Here is a 22,536-nt window from a genome sequence, read left to right as displayed (position 1 = left end):
TCCACCCAGTCCAAAACACAGACATGTCCCCTGCTGCCCCTCCCTTCAGCCAGGCCACGGGGACAGAACCCTGCTGTTCTTATGCAAGGGAAAGACTGAGGGGAAGACAATTAAGGTCTTTCCTTTGGGTGAGATAGAGAAGTGTCCCAGAAGACATTGCTACCTCCTGGAAGCAGCACCTGAGCTGAAGCTTACTGGGATCTACAAGAGAGACAGGCAAGGTGCAAGAGCAGTGCAAACCAAGACTTTTATTTCTTCCCAACATACATACAAAGTGAGTGGACACACAGGACAGCAAGTCAGAAACTGGACATATTTACAAGAGAGTGAAGCTATCAGATTTTTTCCATCTTGGAGATCAAGTCATCACAGATTTTTGTTAGCTCATCATTTTCTTTTGTCTGTTGAAAACAGAAGGGGGGGAAAAAGAAAAAGGTGAGTTTCAGGTGTGTGAGTTATGCCACATCAACAGAGAGCTAGCTCACCCCAAATCATGCTGGCTAACAGAATGCAACAGAAAGCCCATCTCCACACCAGGGACTTGTGTACATCTACTCTGGAAGGCCACAACGAAACTGAGGGCTGGAACACCTGCTATGAGGAGAGGCTAAGGGAGCTGGGCTGCTTCAGCCTGGAGGAGGGAAGAGTCTGGGAGGACCTTAGAGCTGCCTTCCCACACCTGAAAGGGATCCTACAGGAAGGCTGCAGAGGGGCTTTTCATAAGGGTGTCTGGAGACAGGACAAAGGGGAATGGTTTGAAGCTGAGGCAGAGCAGGGTTAGACTGCATCTTAGGAAGAAGTTCTGCAGTATGAGGCTGGTGAGACTCAGGAATAGGCTGCCCAGGAAGGTTGTGGGTGCCTCCTCCCTGGAGGTATCTTTTTGTATCATAGTATCATTCAGGGTTGGAAGGGACCACAAGGATCCTCTAGTTCCAACCCCCCTGCCATGGGCAGGGACACCCCACACTAGATCAGGCTGGCCAGAGCCTCATCCAGCCTGGGCTTAAACACCTCCAGAGACGGGGCCTCAACCACCTCCCTGGAGTGTTCAAGGCCAGGCTGGACAAGGCCTTGAACAGCTGAGTCTGGCTGAGAGAAGGTTTGACATGAGTTGTGCTTCAGGTTCAGAGCCTATTTCCCAATGTCTGCCAGCAGCCACCAGAACCAGCACTGCTACAAGATGGTTTTTTTAACCTAGCTTAAGGCAACAGCTTGAAGAGGTTCACCCATGGGCTTTCAACCAACCTTTTGCTCAAGGCTCTTCTCCAGGGACTGTATCCTCATCTGTTCCTTGCGGAGAGTGGCTTGCAGCGCGGCAGCCTCCGACTTGGCCTTGCTCCGTACCTGGGCGATCTCCTCGTTGGCTCTGCAAGGGAAGCAAGCTGGTGTCCACATCAGAGAGCTCAGCAACACTGACCAGAGTCACAACACCTGCTGCCACATGGGATTCATCCCCACACCAGAAGTTTTAAGCCAAGTGTTGGTATTAATGAACATTTTCTCTGTTCCAGTGAGACCTCACCTGGAGTCCTGTACTCAGCTATAGGACTCCCTACACAGGGACATGGACCTGCTGGAGTGGGTCCAGAGGAGGCCATGAAGATGATCAGAGGGCTGGGGAAACTCCTCCATGGGGACAGGCTGAGAGAGTTGGGGCTGTTCAGCCTGGAGAAGAGAAGGCTCCAGGAAAACCTTAGAGCTGCATTTCAGTATCTGAAGGGGACCTACAGGAAGGCTGGGGAGGGACTGTTTAGAGGGGCTTGGAGTGACAGGACAAGGGACAATGGTTTGAAACTGGAGCAGGGGAGATATAGGCTGGGCAACAGGAAGAAGTTCTGTACCATGAGGGTAGTGAAATACTGGAACAGGTTGCCCAAGGATGTGGTTGAGGCCCCCTCCCTGAAGACATTCAAAGTCAAACTTGATGTGGCCATGGGCAGCCTGATCTAGTTGGAGATGTCCCTGCTGACTGCAGGGCAGTTGGACAAGCTGAGCTTTGAGGGTCCCTTCCAGCCTGATGCACTCTGAGCTTTTAAAGCGAATGAAGACAACACTGCACTCCCAGTACTTAGCTTCCTGCCATGGTACTTACTGCTGCAGCTTTTCTTCAGCATGTGCCTTCAGTGCTTTATATCTCTGCTCCTCTTTTTTGATTCTAGCCAGGTATTCCTCAGCACATTTTTTCAGAGCTTCTTCATTCTGTCCCAAACCCAAAGAAGTTCAGTTAGCTTTGTGTGCTTCACAGCTGGGCTGTTAGACTGCACCTAAGTGGCACTGTTTGCTCATCAGACCGACAAGGACCACTGCAGTCCCAGACCTCCACAGGACTGAAGCTTCCCCCTCCCACTGTCTTCACTGGGCAAACTGAGATTCATCCAGCCCACCTCCCGCCCAGTGTGCTGCTTATTATTCAGGAGCAATCTGGGAAAGGGGAAAGGACACAAACTGAGGTCACCAATCAGTGGGTTGAACTTCTTAAAGTCAACCTTGCCTTAGCTTGCAGTTGTCCTAAGGATAGCTAGAAACAAAAGTACTTCAGAGAACCCAGGGAAAGAAGCAGGTATTGGACCCTGATGTAAATGAATCCAACATCAACAGCAGGAAGATTACCTTGCTAGGCACAGGACATCCTTTGTTAGCTGTTCTAGCAAGCTGGAACTGTTAGAACCAAGTGCTAAGCTTCCCTACTGATTTCCAGCCCCTGAATTTAGCACCCAAAGTGCTGCTCTGTACTACAGCAGAATCTTCTGAACACAGGGTGAGAAGACACAAAGTGAGGGAATATTGGATACTACAAAGATTATTTACAGTGAGGGTGGGGAGCCACTGGAACAGGGTGCCCAGGGAGGTTGTGGCTGCCCCCTCCCTGGAGGTGTTCAAGGCCAGGCTGGATGAGGCCTTGAGCAACCTGGGCTAGTGGGAGGTGTCTCTGCTCATAGCAAGGGGTTGGAACTGGATGATCCTGAAGGTCCCTTCTAACCCAAACTGTTCTAGGACTCTATGAATGGAAACCTAGCTGTACCAAATTGAGAGGTTCAAGCTGAAGATGACCTAAGAAACTATTTCCATTTTGACTTGTAATAGTAAGGGGAGCAAGCTGCCTGCACAGGAGTTCATCTGACCAGCAGACAAGTGCTGTGCATGCAGCAAGGAACAGCTCCTTGTCTGAAGGAACTTTGGCTCCTAGCAGAGATCATCATCACTCTTTAAAGCCAGGCACTAAATACAAACTAGTCATTTTAAACCTTTCAGTCAACCACACCTCAGCCCCTGGTTTTCAGGTGGTGCCTCTGTGAGCTAAGGAGCAGCTGCTCCTCTTCACTGAGGCTCCTCTCAAGCCTCAGAAGGGCTTTGTCTACATTCAGGCATCTTACTTGGTGGTAACCCTCCAGCACTTCTTTCTGCTTCTCAAATCGTTTGAAGAGTTCAGAGAAAGATTTCTCCATGGAATGCAGGTCTGAAATGGCTTGTTGCTTTTCTTCCTCCACCTTCTGTATTTTCTTATTTAGTGACTCCTCCTGCTTCTGAGCATCCCCTAAAGAAAGTGGAGTTGACAGGGTTACACCTGTTTTATGCTACCACAATAACCTACTTCTGCTGCATGGACAGATTAAGCCCCACACCTTCAGTCCCTCTAAGCACAAAAAGTGTTTCCTAATGCAACCTCTTCCCTCAAAGGACACCATCTGGGCTTTCTGCCCCTGTACACTGCACTGGTTAGGCCACACCTTGAGTCCTGTGTCCAGTTCTGGGTTCCTCAGTTTAGGAAAGATGTTGAGCTGCTGGAAGGTGTCCAGAGAAGGGTAACAAAGGTGGGGAGGGGTCTGGAGCACAGCCCTGTGAGGAGAGGCTGAGGGAGCTGGGGTTGCTTAGCCTGGAGAAGAGGAGGCTCAGGGGAGACCTTATTGCTCTCTCCAACTCCCTGAAGGGAGGTTGTAGCCAGGTGGGGGTTGGTCTCTTCTCCCAGGCAACCAGCACCAGAACGAGAGGACACAGTCTCAGGCTGCACCAGGGGATGTTTAGGCTGGATGTTAGGAAGAAATTCTTCATAGAAAGAGAGATTGGCCGTTGGAACGTGCTGCCCAGGGAGGTGGTGGAGTCACCATCACTGGAGGTGTTTAGGAAGAGACTGGATGGGGTGCTTGGTGCCATGGTTTAGTTGATTAGATGCTGTTGGATGACAGGTTGGACTTAATGATCTCAAAGGTCTCTTCCAACCTGCTTAATTCTATTCTATTCTAAGACAGCAAAGAAGCAGTCAGTCTGTTTGCTTTATTTCCTTCACCCCAATCCTAATGCCATTACAGACTAATTATAAAGTGCTTGCCCAAAGCAAGGCAATCAAAACACCACACCTGAGTTCACCCTAAGAGCCTCAAATGTTGTCATAGAAGCAAGGAATCCAACAGTGGTTTTGTTTTCCTTACATGTAAGAGCTGGATGCTTGAGGAAACTGGGATAACAAGCAAGACTAGCACAGCACATTCTCTCAGGACAAGTTTTTGTTGGCACACCTGAACTGTGTCTCCATAGGCTTAAAGCAGCATGTAAAAGCTGACATCAATCTGTTTCCTGGAACTATCTAAGGAACATGGAAGAAGCACAATGGAGATGAGACATGAAGAGGAAATTCTTCCCCAGAAGGGTGATGAGGCACTGGAACAGGTTGCCCAGAGCAGTTGTGGAGGCTCTGAGCCTGGCTAGGTTGGAGGGGACTTTTAGCAAGCTGTCCTGGTAGAAAGTGTCCCTCCTGCCCATGGCAGGGGAGTTGGCACTAGATGATCTTGAAGGTCCCTTCCAAGCCAAAGCAGTCTGTGATTTGACTGTTCAGCTTTGAACTAGGAGAACAGACCTATAAAAGACTTTCATTTAATGCCCTCCTAGCTTTTAAGCCACAAACCAGACTGAAGCAAAGGTCAAATCTGTCCAGCAAGAACTCCTACTGACATCTCAAATGAGGTCAGATAAGAAACAATTAGAAACAGACAAGTGCCAGGTTAAGTAAAGTAGCAGCTTAGACTGCCCTGGAGAATAAGAGAAAGTCAGATGTGTCCATGCCTGACTCAGGAAGTCATCATGACCTACCAAGGGAGAGCATGTCTGTATGAACATGCATCAAAGTGTTACTCTGCCTTGTCTGAAGCCTTACCCTCACCCTGGAAGCACTTGAAATAAGAATGCTATCAGAATGCCCAGAGAGTGGTGGTGAATGGCACCACATCCAGCTGGCGGCCAGTCGCTAGTGGTGTGCCCCAGGGATCAGTGCTGGGCCCCATGCTCTTTAACATCTTTATTGATGATCTGGATGAGGGCATTGAGTCCATCATCAGTAAATTTGCTGACAACACCAAGCAGGGGGCAGGAGTTGATCTGCTGGAGGGTAGAGAGGCTCTGCAGAGGGAACTCGACAGGCTGGACAGATGGGCAGAGTCCAAGGGCAGGAGATTGAACACATCCAAGTGCTGGGTTCTGCACATTGGCCACAGCAACCCCATGCAGAGCTACAGGCTGGGGTCAGAGTGGCTGAGAGCAGCCAGGCAGAGAGGGACCTGGGGGTGCTGGTCGATGGTAGGCTGAACATGAGCCTGCAGTGTGCCCAGGCAGCCAGGAGGGCCAATGGCATCCTGGCCTGCGTTAAGAACAGTGTGGCCAGCAGGAGCAGGGAGGTCATTCTGCCCTGTGCTCAGCACTGGTTAGGCCACACCTTGAGTCCTGTGTCCAGTTCTGGGCCCCTCAGTTTCGGAAGGATGTTGACTTGCTGGAACATGTCCAGAGAAGGGCAACAAAGTTGGTGAGGGGCTTGGAACACAGCCCTATGAGGAGAGGCTGAGGGAGCTGGGCTTGCTTAGCCTGGAGAAGAGGAGGCTCAGGGGTGACCTTATCACTCTCTACAACTACCTGAAGGGAGGTTGTAGACAGGCAGAGGTTGGTCTCTTCTCCCAGGCAGCCAGCACCAGAACGAGAGGACACAGTCTCAGGCTGCACCAGGGGAGGTTTAGGTTGGATGTTAGGAAGAAGTTCTATACAGAGAGAGTGATTGCCCATTGGAATGGGCTGCCCAGGGAGGTGGTGGAGTCACCATCACTGGAGGTGTTCAGGAGGAGACTTGATGGGGTGCTTGGTGCCATGGGTTAGCTGTTTGGGTGGGTTGGATTGGTTGATGGGTTGGACACAATGATCTTGAAGGTCTCTTCCAACCTGGTTTGGCTTATTCTAAATACAGGTTTATTCTAAACAAAGGCAGAGTGCTAGCTTCAGATAGCAACCTTGGAGTAAGCATGCCCCACACCCCCACCAAGCCACTCAGTGTAAATCCAGAACCTACCTATCACTTGGTTTATCATGCTCTCAAACTCAGCAACTATTTTTCTGAAAAGACACAGAAAACACATGGAACATGTTAGGAAAAGCAGCTGAAGTGATTAAAATTGGATGTGTAAAATCAGGGTGGATTCATACCCCATTTCCTTGTATTCCCCATGCAGCTTCTCATACTTCTTCTTCCACTCCTCAGTCTCCAACTGCTTCTCTTGAACCTTTGAGGGAGAAATGACCTTTACTTCTTGCACAGGAAGAGAAGATTTGATACTTGGAACAATCTGAAGGGCAGCTTACAGTACTTCCCTTCCTCCACAACAAGCTAACTGCTTAGCAATCAAAATGGCTTCACTGCCTGCATCAAATAAGATGCAGACTCAGATGCATTTCACATGCATGATTCCCAGTGGCACCAATATCTTCTATAACTCTGTATGGTTAAAGGTTCTTTGAAATGAGAGGTCAGAGGACTAATGTTAAGATATTCCAAGCCTTCCTGTTGGAAAGCAGCTCCATGGAAAGACCTTGGAGTCCTAGTGGACAGGGAGCTCTCCTCGTGCCCTGTGGCCAAGAGGGACAATGTCATCCTGGGGTGCATCAAGAAGAGTGTGGCCAGCAGGTGTTGGGAGGTTCTCCTCCTGCTCTGCCCTGCTGAAACCACACCTGGAACACTGTGTCCAGTTTCAGACTACCTATTCATGAGACAGGGATCTGCTGGAGAGAACCCAACAGAGAGCTGCAAGGATGATTGGAGAACTTGAACATCTCTACTATGAAGACAAGCTAAGAGACCTGGGACTGTTTGGATTAGATGATCTGATATCAAACACAGGAGACTTGCAGGACATGAAGAGTTCTGCTTTGGAAGGGTCACCATACCTCTTTCTTAACCAGCTCAATAGCTGCATCCATGTCCTTTTGACTGTATTTTAGCACATCTATAACATCATCCACTGCAGTGCTTGGGAAGGCAGCAAGAGGGAGTGGAGAAATATCTGGAATCAGGGAATCTGTTTCCTGGGAGGGGGGAAAAAAAGAAGTAAAAGAAATGTAGAGTTTCAGGCTATTTTTCATGCCATTATGTGCAGATTATTAGATGGTAACACTGAAACAGGCAAAATATGCCCAGAACTTTGTTCCCATGACTTTGATTGGATGTGGCACTTGGTGCCATGGTTTAGTCATGAGGTCTGTGGTGACAGGTTGGACTTGATGATCTTTGAGGTCTCTTCCAACCTTGGTGATTCTGTGAGTTCATAGGTCTTACAAAACTATGGAGTTACTTTTAAGGGAGAGGAGAAATTGCTATCCACCAGTGACAGCCCAGAAACATCTGCCCAGGGAGGAGGTGGCATCACCATCCTTGGAGGTGTTCAAAAACCATGTAGACATGGCACTTTGGGATGTGGTTTAGTGGGCATGGTGTTGTCTGGTTGATGGTTGGGTTTGATGATCTTGGAGGTCTTTCCCAACCTTAATGACTTTGGGATTCTAATCAATGACTCTTAGTAACAACAGGATGCAAAGATAAATCAGAGCAGATGACACCACACTGCTCCCCCCTCCACTACAAAAAGCACCACTTCAGGCTGAGCTGCTATGAGTGGATCTGCTTGTAAAATGCTCTTTATACTACAGACCTTAGACTGCAGAGCACCAAGGTTAATCCAAGAACTGCTTTTCAGCCCAGCAGTGCAATTAAAAGACTTTGTGGCTTGACTGAAGCAGTCTTAAAACCAGCTCCAATTCTCCTACACCACCATGTGCAATGGGAGAATAATGAACCAGCTGCAATATATCATCTTCCAAAGCACATTAGAAGTTCACCAACAGCTTTTAGAAAGGATCCAACCTGAATGTTAAGATAACAGCTTCATAAGCATGAAGCTATTAGGTCTTGAGCTATTAGGCCTTGAGCAAGCTGGTCTAGTGTAAGGTGTCCCTGCCCATGGCAGGGGGGGTGAAACTAGATGATCTTGAAGGTCCCTTCCAACCCAAACCATTCTGTGATTCCATCATCCTTAGTACATCTGTGTAAGTCTTAGTTTCAGAATCTAGCCCATCTCTTTCCTAGAAGATCAACATGGAAGCACAACACTCTGGACATCCTTACAGGAACTGTAAATGTTCCCAGAAGATCCAGTCCTTGGGGTTTTTCTTCCTTTTGAAGGCTCACTGCAGGCTTTTCAGTTTCCTCAAGCAGTTTACTTAAATCAGCAGCAGGACTGAAAATGAACACACATACACACAGCATTACACCCAGGTGCTGCCTTTCTTTGCAAAGCTTTGCACTAGAGCCTAGACTGAGTCAGTACCTACCCACTCTGAAGAGGAGCTGGCAAGAGCTGAGTATTTGTTTCAGCAGTGCCAGAAACTGGTTTTCTTGGGCTGTCTTTCAACAGAGGGTCAAACTTCAAATACAGTGACTGCTTCCTCAGGGCAGACTCTTTGAACTGAGTGGAGAAAGACAGAAACTGGCAGATCTGCTGCTTCACAGCAAAAACACACACACATCCCACACAGGCAGAGAAATCATCCCCTGGAGAAAGGGTGAGCCAATTCTTCATTGTTCTCAGGAGAAAAGTTATGTAAGAGAGCTCAGTGCCCACACTCTTGTGTCTTTATGTAATACCAAGTGAGCTCAGGCTGCTCACAAGCAGAACCAAAAGGGCAAACGTTTGCTCACTGCTCACAATCAGCAGGAGACAGTGAAAGGGAAGGAGTTTGCAAGCTGGATGAGGAGTGTGTGCCACCCTGCCTTTGCTCACCCAAGGACAAGCACAGTGTGATCAGACCACAGTTCGCTATCTCCCAGAGCCACTCCTACTCTGCCCCAAAGCAGGAGAAAGAGCAACTGAGCTGACAGACTATTTCCAGAGATTTCCTGAAACTGCCCAGAAAAACAAAAAGAGCTTTGGGGGTGGGGGAGGAAAGTAAAATGTTTTCAAAGCAATGATGCTGCACTTTCAAAGCCTGATGTTCTGAGAGCAACCAGAGAGGTGAAACATCATCCATGTCACCCCTGTTAATGACAAATAAGCTGCAAACTGAAGGCAAAGGCCTCTCATCCATAGCAACAGTGCTTATAAACACTGCCTTCCCCCTCTCCCACCCCCTGCCCAGGCTTTCTGACACATTCCTTTGGAGCAGAACCCAGATTTCTGTGGGCACATTCAGCGTGAAGAGATTTCAGGGAAATATTTAAGGCTTGACAGTTTCAGTTTCCTCTCCCACCCCTGCCAGGGAGGCAAACAAAACATTTCAGAGTCATACTTACTGAGGAAGTGCCAAACTGTTCCAGATAGTCTATTTCTATGCCCATTCCTAGAACTGGAAGAGGAAATGATACAATGAAGATGCAATGTTGTGTTGTTTCACAGGGAAGCACCCACAGACAGAAACAAATAGATGTGTACAAAGCAAATCAATCCCTGCTCCCATCTCACCAGCTCTGGGTTTTCATCTGCTGAAAATGTTATCTTTCTGCCTGGATCTGAAGTAATCAGGCAGAGATTTCTAAGGTAAGCAAGCTTACAGCTTCCACTTGTCCCCAGATACTGGTAACCATATGTAGAATTTAAACACACACAGTTGAAAAATCCTTCAGCTAGTTGAGGAGGGACTTTGTGCAAAGGCATGGAGTGACAGGATGAAGGGTGATGGCTTCAGACTGGAAGAAGCTGGATTGAGATCAGACATGAGGAGGAAATTCTTCCCATGAGAGTGATGAAGCACTGGAACAGGCTGTGCAGAGAAGCTCAAAGCCTGGCAGTGTTCAAGGTCAGGCTGGAGGGGACTTTGAGCAAGCTACTCTAGTAGGTGTCCCTGCCCATGGCAGGGGGTTGGAACTAGATGGCCTATAAGCCCCCTTCAGATATTCTACTCTTATAGAAAAGCATCAGATTGGTAACATGACCTTTAAAAGCTAGCACACAGCTCAGATTTGACAACAAAGGTACAGCTGTGTCTCAATACACTGATTCCACTCAAGCATTAAGTGACAACTACACTGCTGCCAGAGCATTTGCTGATCCTCCCACACAATGTCCCTACAAGGGGCTAATGTCCCATCTCTGTAATAAGCTGTCCTGACAGCAAGTGGAGGAAGCTCATCCACACAGCAGTCTGAAGAGGAAAGGGTACAGCAAAGGGCTACAATGATGCTGATGGGCCTGGAATACCTCTGTGATGAGGAAGGGCTGAGAGAACTGGGGCTTTTTAGTCTGGAGCAGAGCAGCCTGAGAGGGGATCTCATCAATGCTGATCAGTACTTGAAGGGTAAGTGGCAGGAGGAAGGGACCAGGTTTTGTTCAGTGGTGCCCAGAGACAGGGCAAGAGGTAAGTTTCACCTAAACCTGAAGAGGAACTTGTTTCACTGAAGGGTGACAGAGCCCTGAAAAAGGCTGCCCAGAGAGGTTGTGGAGTCTCCATCACTGAAGTCATTCCAAACCTGTCAGGACATATTCCTGTGTGACCTTCTCTAGGTGATTCTGCCCTGGCAGGGAGGTTGGACTCAATCTTCAGAGGTCCCTTCCAACCCCTAGCATTCTGTGACTCTGAAATCAATACTGAAGCAGTGCTACAGCCTGCAGCAATCCACAAGACAAATCCAGGCAGCTGCACAGCTCTGGTGCACTTATTTAAAGAGTCCTTCATCCCAGAAATTTTTCAGGGAGCCTTTTTTCAGCACAAAACTGTTCCAGCACAAAGTTGCTTCTGTATTGATCTAAACATCATCCTTCCTGGCAGCTAAGCTGCTTCCAACAGCCAGCTGCTTGAATTTAGCTGAATTCATGGAAAGTCAGAAACACTCAGGTGCCTTCAACCCCCTGCTAGTCACTTGAGGCTTTGCAGTCCCTTAAGAAGAGCAACAGAAGACAAAAGAAATAGAATCAAAGGCAGAACTGAAGTAGAGAAATGCATACAGAGGTTCTTGGACCAATCTCTTTCCAGTTCCAAAGAATTGCTCTTACCTTCTGATGAGGGCCTGAATTCCTCCTCAGGTTCAGTGTTAGCTGCCTGCTCATCTGCTGCTGCTTCAGTTCTGTGGGAACTGGCTTTAATTTCTTCCACAGACATTGACTTTTTTCCACTGTCAGCAGACACTAAATGATCTTGAGAGGGGGCATTAGCTGGAAATGTTTTAGATGGGCTCATTTGCTTCTCCTGAGGAGAAAACACACCACACAGTCCTTTTTACTGTTAGAATGCCGACTTAAGTGCAATGACAGTCACACTAATGATCACACAGGTTTGTCATAAACCAGCTGGGCAGGTGCCACAATACATCACAAGTTCACAGGCAGAGACACTAAGCTACCAACACTGAGTGCAGCTCACATTATACAGGAGTCCACACCCTTGTGTTTGCCCTTGTAAGCGATCAAAAAGGGTGCTAAGCACCCAAAGCACCAATTTGGCTATCTCTGATGTTACCTTCAAAAAGACAAGTCTACACACCTGCTATTTGTTCTAGAGTTGCTAAAGAGGCACAGACCCACCAATTCTTGGACAAAATATCAGACGTGGGCTTGCCAAAGGGCTCTGATGGAACACCCTGAACTCGTCTGTACTTTACCGTGGCTGTTTCTCCTGGAAGTTCAGCTTCTGCTTGAACTCCTGGCTTGTCATCTGGAGTTCTTGGCTGGCCTTCCACCACACTTTGTTTGCTGATTTCCCTAAAGAAAAAGAAAGGGGAAAATAAATAAAAATCAAAGCTGCACAGTCCTCAGTTCTCCCTTGCCAGATCTACTGAAGCATTCAAGGTGAGCTTCTTCAGCTGCCACCATACAGGAAGCTCTACAGAGGGTGGGGATGTAAATTCACTCTCTTGTCTGGTGACAGCTTCAGTGAAAGCTCTCCTTCCTCCAGAAGCAGAAAGTCACAGCACTATCACTGATTTCTATTCACTTCACACTGCTCTGTTCCATTCCTTAAGCTCATTTTTGTCATTAAAGATAGGCCTTGTTTAATTAGGAAGAGAGCTCCCAGCAGTCTGCTTCTCCCTCCGAAGCACTGCAGCGAGGGTTGGCGTAAAGCACAGAACTTCATTAGAGTCCAATCCTTTAGCTCCTGCTGACAGCACCAACTGAAGCTTCCCACCTTGGTATTGAGCAGCAGATCATATTACACAGGGAGCAGGGCACAAACACTGCTGGCAGATGGACATTTTGTGCCAGGCTAGCTCTGATAAGCAGCTAGTGCCTGTAGCAATGTTGACATTAATAGCTGGACTTCCCAGGAAAGGCAACGCAACATCTCTCTCACTCAAAGACTTATGTGGTGCCAAGAAAATGCAGCTCTAGTGACAGACCTTTTGACTGGAGAGAGCAGATACCGGGGGACCCACAAGAAAAGGTGCTGGACCTTGTCCTCAGCAACAAGGAGGGGCTGGTAAGTGATGTGAAATTGAAGGGCAGCCTTGGCTGCAGTGACCTCACATTTCAGAGGGCTGCCTGCCCATGGCTGGAGGGTTGGAACTGGATAATTGTTAAGGTCTCTTCCAACACAAGCTTGTCTATGACATAGGTAGAAGCCAATGCACTTCAGACTTCAGCCAAGACCCTCAGAGAACACAACTGCACAGTCCCTTCCCATCATGTGCAGCACTGCTGCCTGCTTTAGCTGTCTCTGAAAGACAGTCAGCTGATTCTCCACATTTTACTCTAATCCTGGAGTGGAGAACTTGACCAAGGTACTAATGCTCTTCCTGTAGGAGCCTGTTGCCCCTTGCTCCTCCAGATCTCATCAAGCTTTTTGCCCAGAGCTAGCCATCTTGGGATGGTTGCCCCAAGGAGGTCTTTGCTGCTGCACCACACTGTGTTAAAGGTTACAATACATGGCCCTTCAGGACATGGTTTAACAGCCATGGTGGTCTTAGGTTGTTGGTTGGACTTGATCTTAGAGCTTTTCCAACTGAAAATTCTATGCTGTGGACTTGGCCAGCCTCAGAGGGAAGAAGTCAAGGAGGTTAAGAATCAACTAGTTCCAAGATAACCATCTAGCTTTTGACTCATGAGTGAGGAACACATTCAGCTACAGATCTACTTACAGAGTTTGGGGTTCTCCTTTCTCCAGAGCTTCACAGGCACTCAGTCTCTTATCCTGCTCCACTGGCTGAGGCTCCCTTGATGAGGTGTTATCCTGCTGCTCTTGCAGCTGAGCTTTCTGAGGGCCAGGTTTAGAACACTTCAATGAGCTGGAAATTTTAGAGCCTCCTCCAAATGGATTAAAGTTTGGATCATCAAGTTTGTCCCAGTCCAATGTGTAAGATGCTTTGGGCACGGGGATTTCATCTTCCACAGTAGTTTGATTTTGCACTTCAGTTTTCTCTGGTTTGGGTTTGGCAACAGGAATTTTTTTGGAAGGTGGTTTAATTCCAGGTCTTCTCCCTAGGTTCTTAGGGGGTGGTTTTCTGGCAGTGGTGTTAGCAAAGTCAAATTCCAGCTTTACTGGTTCAGCCTTGGTGACACCAGGCTTTTCTGCAGGTTCCCCTTTGGAGACAGCCAGCTCTTCTGCAGGCTTTGACTCTTCTGTGGAGGCTTTTTCTGCTACTGAAACACCCTGAAGCTTCAAATCTCCAGTTTTAGAAGAATCAGCTACATCAGAGCTACTGGGACCTAAGCTGCCAGACAACTGAACAGGAGGTGCAGGTGCTTCTGCTGACTGCACTGAATTATCAGTCTGGCTGTCATCTGGGAAAGCAGCCCTCACATCCTGGACAGAGTCACTGATGGCTTGCTTAGGGGACAGCTTGGCTTTGTCACACTCCAACTCTCTCAATACAGGCTCTTTTCCAGAGGAGAGAATCTTCTCCTCCCTGGAGTGCTCTGTACTTGCTGTGGTTGGAGCAGGAGCTGGCTGATCCCACAGAAGGGAATCAGGACTCTCTTCAGTTTTCTCAGGGCTGCTGGATACTTTTCCAGAAGGCTTCTGCAGATTTACAGGGGAATTCTGCAACTGTGCTGAGCTTTGGAAAGGATTGATGTCATTTAAGTTGTCAAAATCCAGGTTGTAGGAACCTCGACTCCTCACTGGCATCTCATCATCTGGGTAAGCAGCTGTGCTGACCTTCTCTGGCATTTGTGTTCTTGACACTGTGGTGGTTGCTTCAGCCTTTTGTTGACATGTGCTACATTTAAAAAGGAAAAGAAAAACATATCAATCACATGCTACAGCTCTTTTCTAGCCATCATTTGAAGGCAGCTTCAGGAAGAAATCTGCACAAGTAGCTCGGCATGCTCAGAGTAACCTGATTTTTGTGATAAGGCAGCTGACAGCAGAAGAATATCACAACAGCAGGAATTCAGTTGCCATCTAAACACTCAGAAGCTTGAGCTGTGGCAGACATGAAGCACAGGGAGATGAATCCTTCAGCTAGTCAGTGCTCTTCAGCTATCTGTTCCATAAGCTGTGCCACCTTATGCCAGCCATCACTGGAGACTGCTCTACTCGCAGCAGAAGGATGTTGCCACACCACCAGACAACAAAACACTGCTTAAGAGGAGACATTACCAGTGAGCAGCTCAGACACAGCCACAACTAGCACTATATCTTCATGGAGATCCACCTATGAGTCATGACCAACTCACAAGCCTAGGTCCAGACTGAGTTTGTGAGTCAGGTTCTCCCACTCTAGTCATTACTTTGGTCATTCCACAGATATTTTTAGCCCCTAAAACGTGCACCATCAGTTCATCTGCGAGGACCTACAAACAGAACCTGGGCTTCAGGCACTCCAAATTAGCAGCAGGTCTGGAGAGCAAACTGGTCACAGGCAAACACAGCTCCAGTAAGAAGAGAAAGCTAAATCTCTAGAATAAACAGATTAAAGAGTTGGGTGTGCTCACTGCTGCTGAGTATTCTGCAAGTTCTTGCTCTCTACTCTCTTTCCCCAAACTCTATCCAACTTTAGAGGCTGCAGCCTCAGACTGCAGAGAGTTAAGCCATCACTTCCTGAAACAGGATTTCCTCCCATTGTTTTGTCCCTCCTGAAGTTATCTGTGCTCTGCACCATCCCCATCTGCGGCAGAACACGACCCGATCACGAGCTGCTCACTACAAGCACCCCTTGGCTACCCCCGAAAGCAAAGCAGGAGGGAAGAGTTGGGGAAGTTCTCACCGGTTTGAGAGCCTCTTCCCTGCAAGAGCTCAGCCCCAGGCTGGCTCAGCTCCTAAGGCTCCTCCCCGTTCTCCATCCGTCTTTAACCAGATAAATGCCAGCCCAGAGTGAAACACCTGCTCCAAATCCCGACTGCTTGAGGCCAGCCCTAAGTGACACCAGTCGATAGCTCCCTGCCCCTCAGCTTTGTGCCTCCTACCAGATCCTGACATTTAAAAGCAGAAAGGGCACATACAGCAAGACCAATGTCTCCACACACAATTATGCCCTAACTAAACTTAATTTTGTGCTAGCCCTGCTAATTCACTTCATTCTCATGTCTTAAATCTTCACTGACTCCTGTGAGCAACAAGTTCAGGGCATAAATGCCATCTAATGTCTCCACAGTGGCTAGAGCAGAGGGACTCTTCTAAACTAGAGTGAAATTGAAGCAAATGTCTATGTCAGGGGAGGTTTAGGCTGGAGATTAGGAAACTTTTCTTTGTTGCAAGAGCAATCAGGGATTGGAACAGGCTGCCCAGAGAGGGAGTCACCATCCCTGGAGGTGTTCCAAAAATGTGTGGACATGGTTCAGTGGTCGTAGGTTGATGGTTGGACTGAACCATGGAACTCTTTTCCAGCCATGATTCTATGACAGACCATTTAAGTGTGCCCACCTATCCCCCTCCACCCCATAAACAAGAGCAGGAATGAGATGAGAGCACTGGGTAGTTAAAAAAGCAGCAAAAGGATGCATCCCCTTGCAGAAGATAAGCATCTGAGACTTGCTGCCCCTGGGAATTAGATGGCAGATATTAATACAGTTTCTAAAAGGGGCTAAAAGGGTCAGCACCAAAACAATATGCTGAGGTGTATCAAATATTGTCCTAGTAATGCCACAGCAAAAGCAATGTCTTGTCACAATTATGCCCTAACTGAAAGTCAGCTTGGTGCTAGCCCTTTTCATTCACTTCAACCTTTTAAATACTAAACCTTCACTGACTCCTAGGAGCAACAGTTTGGGAGGATAAATCATACAATCAGTTAGGGTTGGAAGGGACCACAAGGATCATCTAGCTCCAAGCCCCCTGCCATGGGCAGGGACACCCCACACTGGATCAGGCTGGCCAGAGCCTCATCCAGCCTGGCCTTAAACACCTCCAGGGACAGGGCCTCAACCACCTCCCTGGACAACCCATTCCAGGGCTTCACCACTCTCATGGGGAAGAACTTCCTCCCCACCTCCAGCTGCATTCCATTCCCCCTAAATAAATGTATTCTATATTAAACATTGATATTCATTTCTGATACCATCATGACAGTATTTCTAGTAAAGGAGGGTTACAAAACCCCAGACTGGAACCCTGCAGACTTTATGCTCTTCCCCAGGCAGCTCCCAGAAGTCACTCTGAGCTACAAGGTGCCAGCCTATAAAGACACAAACTTGTGCTTCCTTGGGAGCTGATGTTACACTCATCTTTGTGTTCCTAGAACTCCTTTAATCTCAATACTCATTGACTCAAGGCATCAAGTCAAGCTAAGCCTTCAGAAGGTATCACAGGGAGAAAAATCTGAAAACTGAACATAGGAGGGAAGAAATTCAGGGCCTTGCTTTAAGGATTGGTTTCAAAACAGCTCAAGCCTCACATGAAGACCTTACTGTAGGAGGGAGTTTTGTGCTCACTGCCTGATGTGTTTTTCTCTTAAGCTCTTTATCCATCTGAAACCACCTCTATGAAACCAGTTGCTGAGGAGTTAGGAAGAGCTTGGTGTTCACTATTACACCCAGTGTCACTGCTTTCAAGGACAGCTGACATTGGAAAGAAGCTTGTTCTTGCAGAACACTCCCCACCCAGCTAGTTTCTCTTCCACAAACTTCCTTGGTGGGCTTCAATACTACAAAAATATCCAAACCTCCAAAAAGCCATAGCTGGCAGATGGAGAGCCAAGCTGAGTCTGGTGAAAGAGCACAGATCAGCTTCCTAGGCTCCAACTTGATGCTGCAAACAAGTCATCCAAGCTGAACTTCATAGATGTGTACGACAGTTTGGGTAAGAAGGGACCTTGAAGATCTAAGCTCCAGCCCTCCCTGCCCCAGTCAGGGACACCTCCCACAAGACCAGACCTTGCTGTAAAATACAAGATTACTTCTCATCTAAGAAGGCTTGGAACGAGGAGGAGTTAAGCTGAGCATGTCCCAGAGTGAGAACACTACCAGCAGGGAGCACATGACTTACTCATCACTGAGAGGAGCAGAGAAAAGATCATCCACCAAGGCTTCACTGCAGTCATCAATTGTGAACGTGGCATCAAGTCTGTCTGTCATAGCAGGACTCAGGATCTTTCGAGTCTGAGGATCTCTTAGAGGAGTGTGAAAGGTCACCTTTGAGAAAGGGGAGGAAGGAAGAAGGAAGAACATGAACACAGTATTTTTTTTCCCAAGCTCCAACTAGCAAATGCATCCAGTAGCAGAGATGACAGAAGAAACAGAACTGATACAAACCCACCAAAAAAAAAACCCACCACCCCAAAACAAGCCAACAATTTACCTTCATAGCTTTTGCCACGCCTTTAGGTGGCAAGTTCTCCTTCTGGGACGGGCGTAGGATAGAAGGTCTGCCGGTGAGTTCTGGCTGTGCAAAGAAGAAGCTGCAGTCTTCTGCTGTTAGATCATCGCTGAGGTTGCCTCCATTGCCCCCATTTTCTGCATTTAAAATCTGCAGACTCATTCTAGAAGATCAACACATCCAAGAGGCAGCGTGAGCGAGAGGGCGGGGGCGGCCAGATGCACTCGCAGATAAAGCAAGAGGCTTTGGCTAGCACAGGTTAAGAGCTGCAGAGGGACTTCTGAAAGCATTAGGAAACCCTCACAGGGGGAAAAAAAAACAACTTTCAGAATCAAATGGTTGAGGTTGGAAGGGACCTTTGAGGTCATCTAGTTCCAACCCCATGCCATGGGCAGGGACACCTCCTACCAGACCAGCTTGCTCAAGGCCTCATCCAACCTGCCTTTGGATACTGCCAGGCTTAGAGTCTCCACAGCTTTCCTGAGCTACCTGTTCCAGTGCCTCACCACCCTCACAGGGAAGAATTTCTCTCTCATGTCCCATCTCAATCCAGCTTCTTCCAGTTTGAAGCCATTACCTCTCACCCTGTCACTCCATGACTTTGCCCAAAGCTCCTCTCCAGCTCTCCTCTAGCCCCCTTCACGTCCTGGAAGGCTGCTCTAAGGTCTCCCTGGAGCCTTCTCTTCTCCAGGCTGAACACCCCAACAGTCTGTCCTCATGGCAGAGGTGCTCCAGCCCTCTTACCTTCTCAGCCTCTTCTGGACCTGCTCTAGCAACTCCATGCCCTTCTTGTGCTAGGGACTTCAGAGCTGGCCCCAGCACTGCAGGTGGGGCCTCAGCAGAGCAGAGGGGCAGTATCCCCTCCCTCCCCCTGCTACCCAGGCTGCTGGGGATCAGCCCAGAGCAGGGCTGGTTTCTGGGCTGTGAGCGCACAGTGTCAGCTCAGGGTGAGCTTCTCCTCACCCAGCACCCCAAAGTCCTTCTCCTCAGGATTGTCCATGGAGGGGGACCCCAAGAAACATAGTTAGTAATCTGTCAAACCACTTACAAAGCGATTTCCCTCAGAGCTGATGTGCTACCTTGCACCACCTACACAGGATAGTCAATACTGGCTGGCTGATGGCTCACTGCACAAGCTCAGATGCTCGATGTGACTTAACAGCTACTCCTTAGCTTGCTTTTACATCCTCCATCATGCACTCAAGATTAATCCAGAAAGCCAGCTGAGGAAGACTCAAAGGATTGCCTTCACTGTCACAGAGGCAACAAGAACACTCCCACTGGGATTTTTTCAGTTGTATTTTCAATCTCCTTCCCCTCACATACTCAAATTCCTGTATTTAAGCCTCTATCTACATTTCCTCACTCCTACAGTAATCCTTCTGGGAAACTTTTCTGCCATCTCCTCACTGAATTCAGCTGCTTTGCCTGCAAGCCCCAAACCAGCACTTTTAATCAGCAATGGAATGCAAACAATGGCTACAGAAGCACTGGCAAAACAAAGCACGTCTGTATTAGCTGGATTTTCATCCCTTCTTTGTTCATCATGTTCATATTTCAGCCCAAGAAAAGTATTCTCAGATGAAAACAGATGCAGGGAGCACTTTAATGTGAATAACTGAACTTCACTGCATTCCTTCATGTCAAACTACAACTGAGACAACAAGTCAAATGCATCTTTACCAACTGTAGCTCTTTATTGTAGTTACCTTAAAAATAAAGCCCAGGACATGGGAAAAAAAAAGGTTTTCATCACCCTCTCAAACCTGCTGTATAAGCAGAGGGGTGCTTGAGAGCAGCTTTGTCAGAGCTACTGCTACCATTGCTAAAACCAGATCACTACCCTCAAGAAATGAACACCATAAAGCACATGTGCCCAGCATTTTAGATGCTGGATCTAAAAAACACCACAAAACACTCCTAAGATTAGATCATTAGGATTTATCTGCAACACAGGCTTGATCCAAGCTGGATTTCCCAAGTTTATTGGCTAGCAGCTGCGATGAAGTCGAGGGGGAAGGGAAGCTGTATTAAAGACATCTTTTTGTTTGAAGTGGCCACTCTTGGAGGCAGCTAAATATTGTGGAATCATAGAATCAACAAGGTTGGAAAAGACCTCAGAGATCATCAAGTCCAACCTGTCACCCAACACCTCATGACTACTAAACCATGACACCAAGTGCCACGTCCAGTCCCCTCTTGGACACCTCCACGGATGGTGACTCCATCACCTCCCTGGGCAGCACATTCCAATGGCTAACAACTCTCTCTGTGAAGACCTCAGAGGTCATCAAGTCCAACCTATCACCCAAAACCTCATAGAATCAACAAGGTTAGAACAGACCTCAGAGATCATCAAGTCCAACCTGTCACCCAATACCTCATGGCTAACTAAACCATAGCTTCATGCAACAGATTCTCCCACCATGGCCAAACCTCACAGAATCAGTATCCTAGAATGGGTTTGGTTGGAAGGGACTTTCAAGATCATCCAGTTCAACCCTTGCCATGGGCAGGGACACCCCTTACCAGCCCAGGTTGCTCAAGGCCTCATCCAACCTGTGCTTGAGCACCTCCAAGGAGGGGACATCCCCAGCCTCCCTGCACAACCTGTTCCAGTGTCTCACCACCCTCACTGCCAAGAATTTCTTCCTAACCTCCAGTCTCATTCTCCCCTCCTCAAGCTTCAATCCATTCCCTCTCATTTTTGCACTTCACAACAATGTAGCTGCTCCCAGTTTGAGAGGAATGTTCATCCAGGCAGAAGCAGTCTGTCACTCTGTATGTGAAAATGGACATGAATTCCATGGCATCAGGTACCCATCATCTGTAAATTGAGGGCCTCATGGCAACTGCCTGTTTAATGATCACAACATCCAAAACACCAAGGTGACCTCAAATGCCTTTAAAAGCCATTAAACATGCAGGATTTTTTTCTGGGCCATTATCCTCCTGACCTCCTCCAGCAGCTAAGATGCAGAGTGCTGCTCACTGAGCAACTTAGTATGTGCTGTGAATATCTCCATATAACCTGACACAAGGTGTTTGGGTGGGGTTTTTTCAGTGCAAGCATCTCAACTCAGAAAAAAAATGAACATTATTTTTTGGTTGATGCCCTGCCTAGGGAAGTCACCTGACTCTCAGAACACTTGAGGAAGGGAAATTCAGCGTTCTGGCCAAAACCCCAGGCTTGGGAGGCAGCAGATATGGAGCCCCAGCCCGCAGCTGGCTGCAGAGGAACAAAAGATGGCCTTGGCCTTCAGCTGAGGCAGCTGTGGGAGAGGAAAGGAGGAAGAGCAAAGCTGGGGGAGGCTTGGCAGGCTCTGCAGAGAAACATCAGCAAAACTAAAGCAAAACAATCCCAAACAAACAAGAAATCCAAAACAATCCTCTCCCAGCTCCCCCAGTGTTCACCTCAACACTCTTGAGGCACCCCAGGCCACCAGAGCCCCACATCACCCACCTAGAAACTCAAGGAGGTGCCCTCAGGATCCTCCGGGCCCCACCTCATCCCCAAATTCACGAGGGAGCCCCTGAGCACCACTCTTATCACTCTCAACATCCTCAAACTCCTAGTCCTGCTTTGTCTCCGTAATCAGAGGGGTGCACCCCAGGTCTCTTATTCCCAAGCTCCCAAGAGTCCCTAAGATCCCCTAACAGGAGCTTCCTCCGGCCGCCCACCACCTCCCAGCTCCCAGAGACTGCCCCTCCGAGCCCCATGGCTCAAGGGGGCTCCCCAAGCCTGCACCCCCCCCCAGCCTCACAACACCTCTTAGCCCAGAGAGAGGGTCCCAGAGCCTGTACCCCCCCCCCCCGCCCAAGACTACTCCAAGCTCCCAGAATAGGCCTCAGAACCATCCAGCTCCGCACCACGAAGCTCATAGCGGAGCCCCCAAAGCTGTGTCCCTCCTCGATCTCAAACCACCGGCAAGATCATAGAAGTCTTCCCCGAGCCTCTCTCCCCCCACACCCAGATCCACACCCCGTCAAGTTCACAGAGGAACCCTCTAGGTCCACACACCGCCCCAAGCCCACAGAGGAGGTTCCCGAACGCCTCTCCATCCCTCTCACACCCAAACTCAGCGAGGAAGCTCGCAGACGGTGAGATCCGCCCTCACCTCGGCGCCCCCAGACCCCCATGCCCCACAAAGTGCCCTACCTGCCGGCGGGACCAAAGCGCGAAGCCGCAGGACACGGCACTGAAGGGGCAGGGCACTGATCGGGACGCTGCAAGCACTGACTCGCCACCGCCGGGCAGCGCCCGCTGCGCCGCGACGGGATTTCGAATATCAACGGCGTCCCGGGCCCGCCAATCGGGACGCGGCAGGCGGAACGCTTTCACCAATCAGAAGAGCGGTCCGAGGGGGAGGGGGAGGGGATCGCCGCGAGCTGCGGCTGATGAGGCGCTCCGAGAGCTGCGCATGGAAGTGACGTCATGACGCAGTGGTGACGTGTAGCGGCTGCCCAGGCCTGCCCCGAGGACTCCGTGGAAGAATCGCTGGGTGATTTGTGGGCGGGGGGGGACCATCAAGTTTGATGTTCTTCAGGAGG

At 48.7% G+C, this 22,536-nt stretch overlaps 1 protein-coding gene across 2 annotated transcripts; it reads right to left on the bottom strand.

Annotated features, from left to right (window-relative positions):
- Positions 1-233: 233 nt before the first annotated feature.
- Positions 234-22,244, bottom strand: TACC3 (transforming acidic coiled-coil containing protein 3). 2 transcript variants are annotated; one of them, XM_068149567.1, is made up of 16 exons: positions 22,145-22,244; positions 17,968-18,148; positions 17,656-17,801; positions 13,370-14,449; positions 11,897-11,996; positions 11,292-11,484; positions 9,596-9,648; positions 8,638-8,771; positions 8,432-8,543; positions 7,198-7,335; positions 6,460-6,536; positions 6,326-6,369; positions 3,375-3,535; positions 2,093-2,199; positions 1,246-1,366; positions 234-401 (listed from the first exon to the last, which is right to left on the bottom strand). In XM_068149567.1, exons 2-16 carry the CDS (start codon positions 18,145-18,147, stop codon positions 336-338), a joined length of 2,712 nt encoding a protein of 903 aa, XP_068005668.1. In that variant the 5' UTR covers position 18,148; positions 22,145-22,244; the 3' UTR covers positions 234-335. The 2 variants fall into 2 exon arrangements, with proteins under 2 accessions (XP_068005668.1, XP_068005670.1); XM_068149569.1 differs by lacking the exons at positions 17,656-17,801; positions 17,968-18,148; positions 22,145-22,244 and adding an exon at positions 15,440-15,488.
- Positions 22,245-22,536: the final 292 nt, after the last annotated feature.

Source organism: Melanerpes formicivorus, unplaced genomic scaffold (genome assembly GCF_026170545.1).
Source record: "Melanerpes formicivorus ecotype bairdi unplaced genomic scaffold, bMelFor1.0.p_v2 SCAF_18, whole genome shotgun sequence".
Classification (NCBI taxonomy): Eukaryota; Metazoa; Chordata; class Aves; order Piciformes; family Picidae; genus Melanerpes; species Melanerpes formicivorus.
This window is presented reverse-complemented; position numbering and strand designations above follow the sequence as displayed.

Bases quoted from the DNA above. Each gene is read 5' to 3' on its own strand.
- TACC3 (XM_068149567.1), bottom strand. From the start codon at position 18,147: ATGAGTCTGCAGATTTTAAATGCAGAAAATGGGGGCAATGGAGGCAAC. The intron at 6,537-7,197 runs GTATGGTGACCC...TCTCCCTCAAAG, and splicing joins TTGAGCTGGTTAAGAAAGAG to GTTCAAGAGAAGCAGTTGGA. The intron at 3,536-6,325 runs GTAGGTTCTGGA...CACTTTCTTTAG, and splicing joins CATGATAAACCAAGTGATAG to GGGATGCTCAGAAGCAGGAG.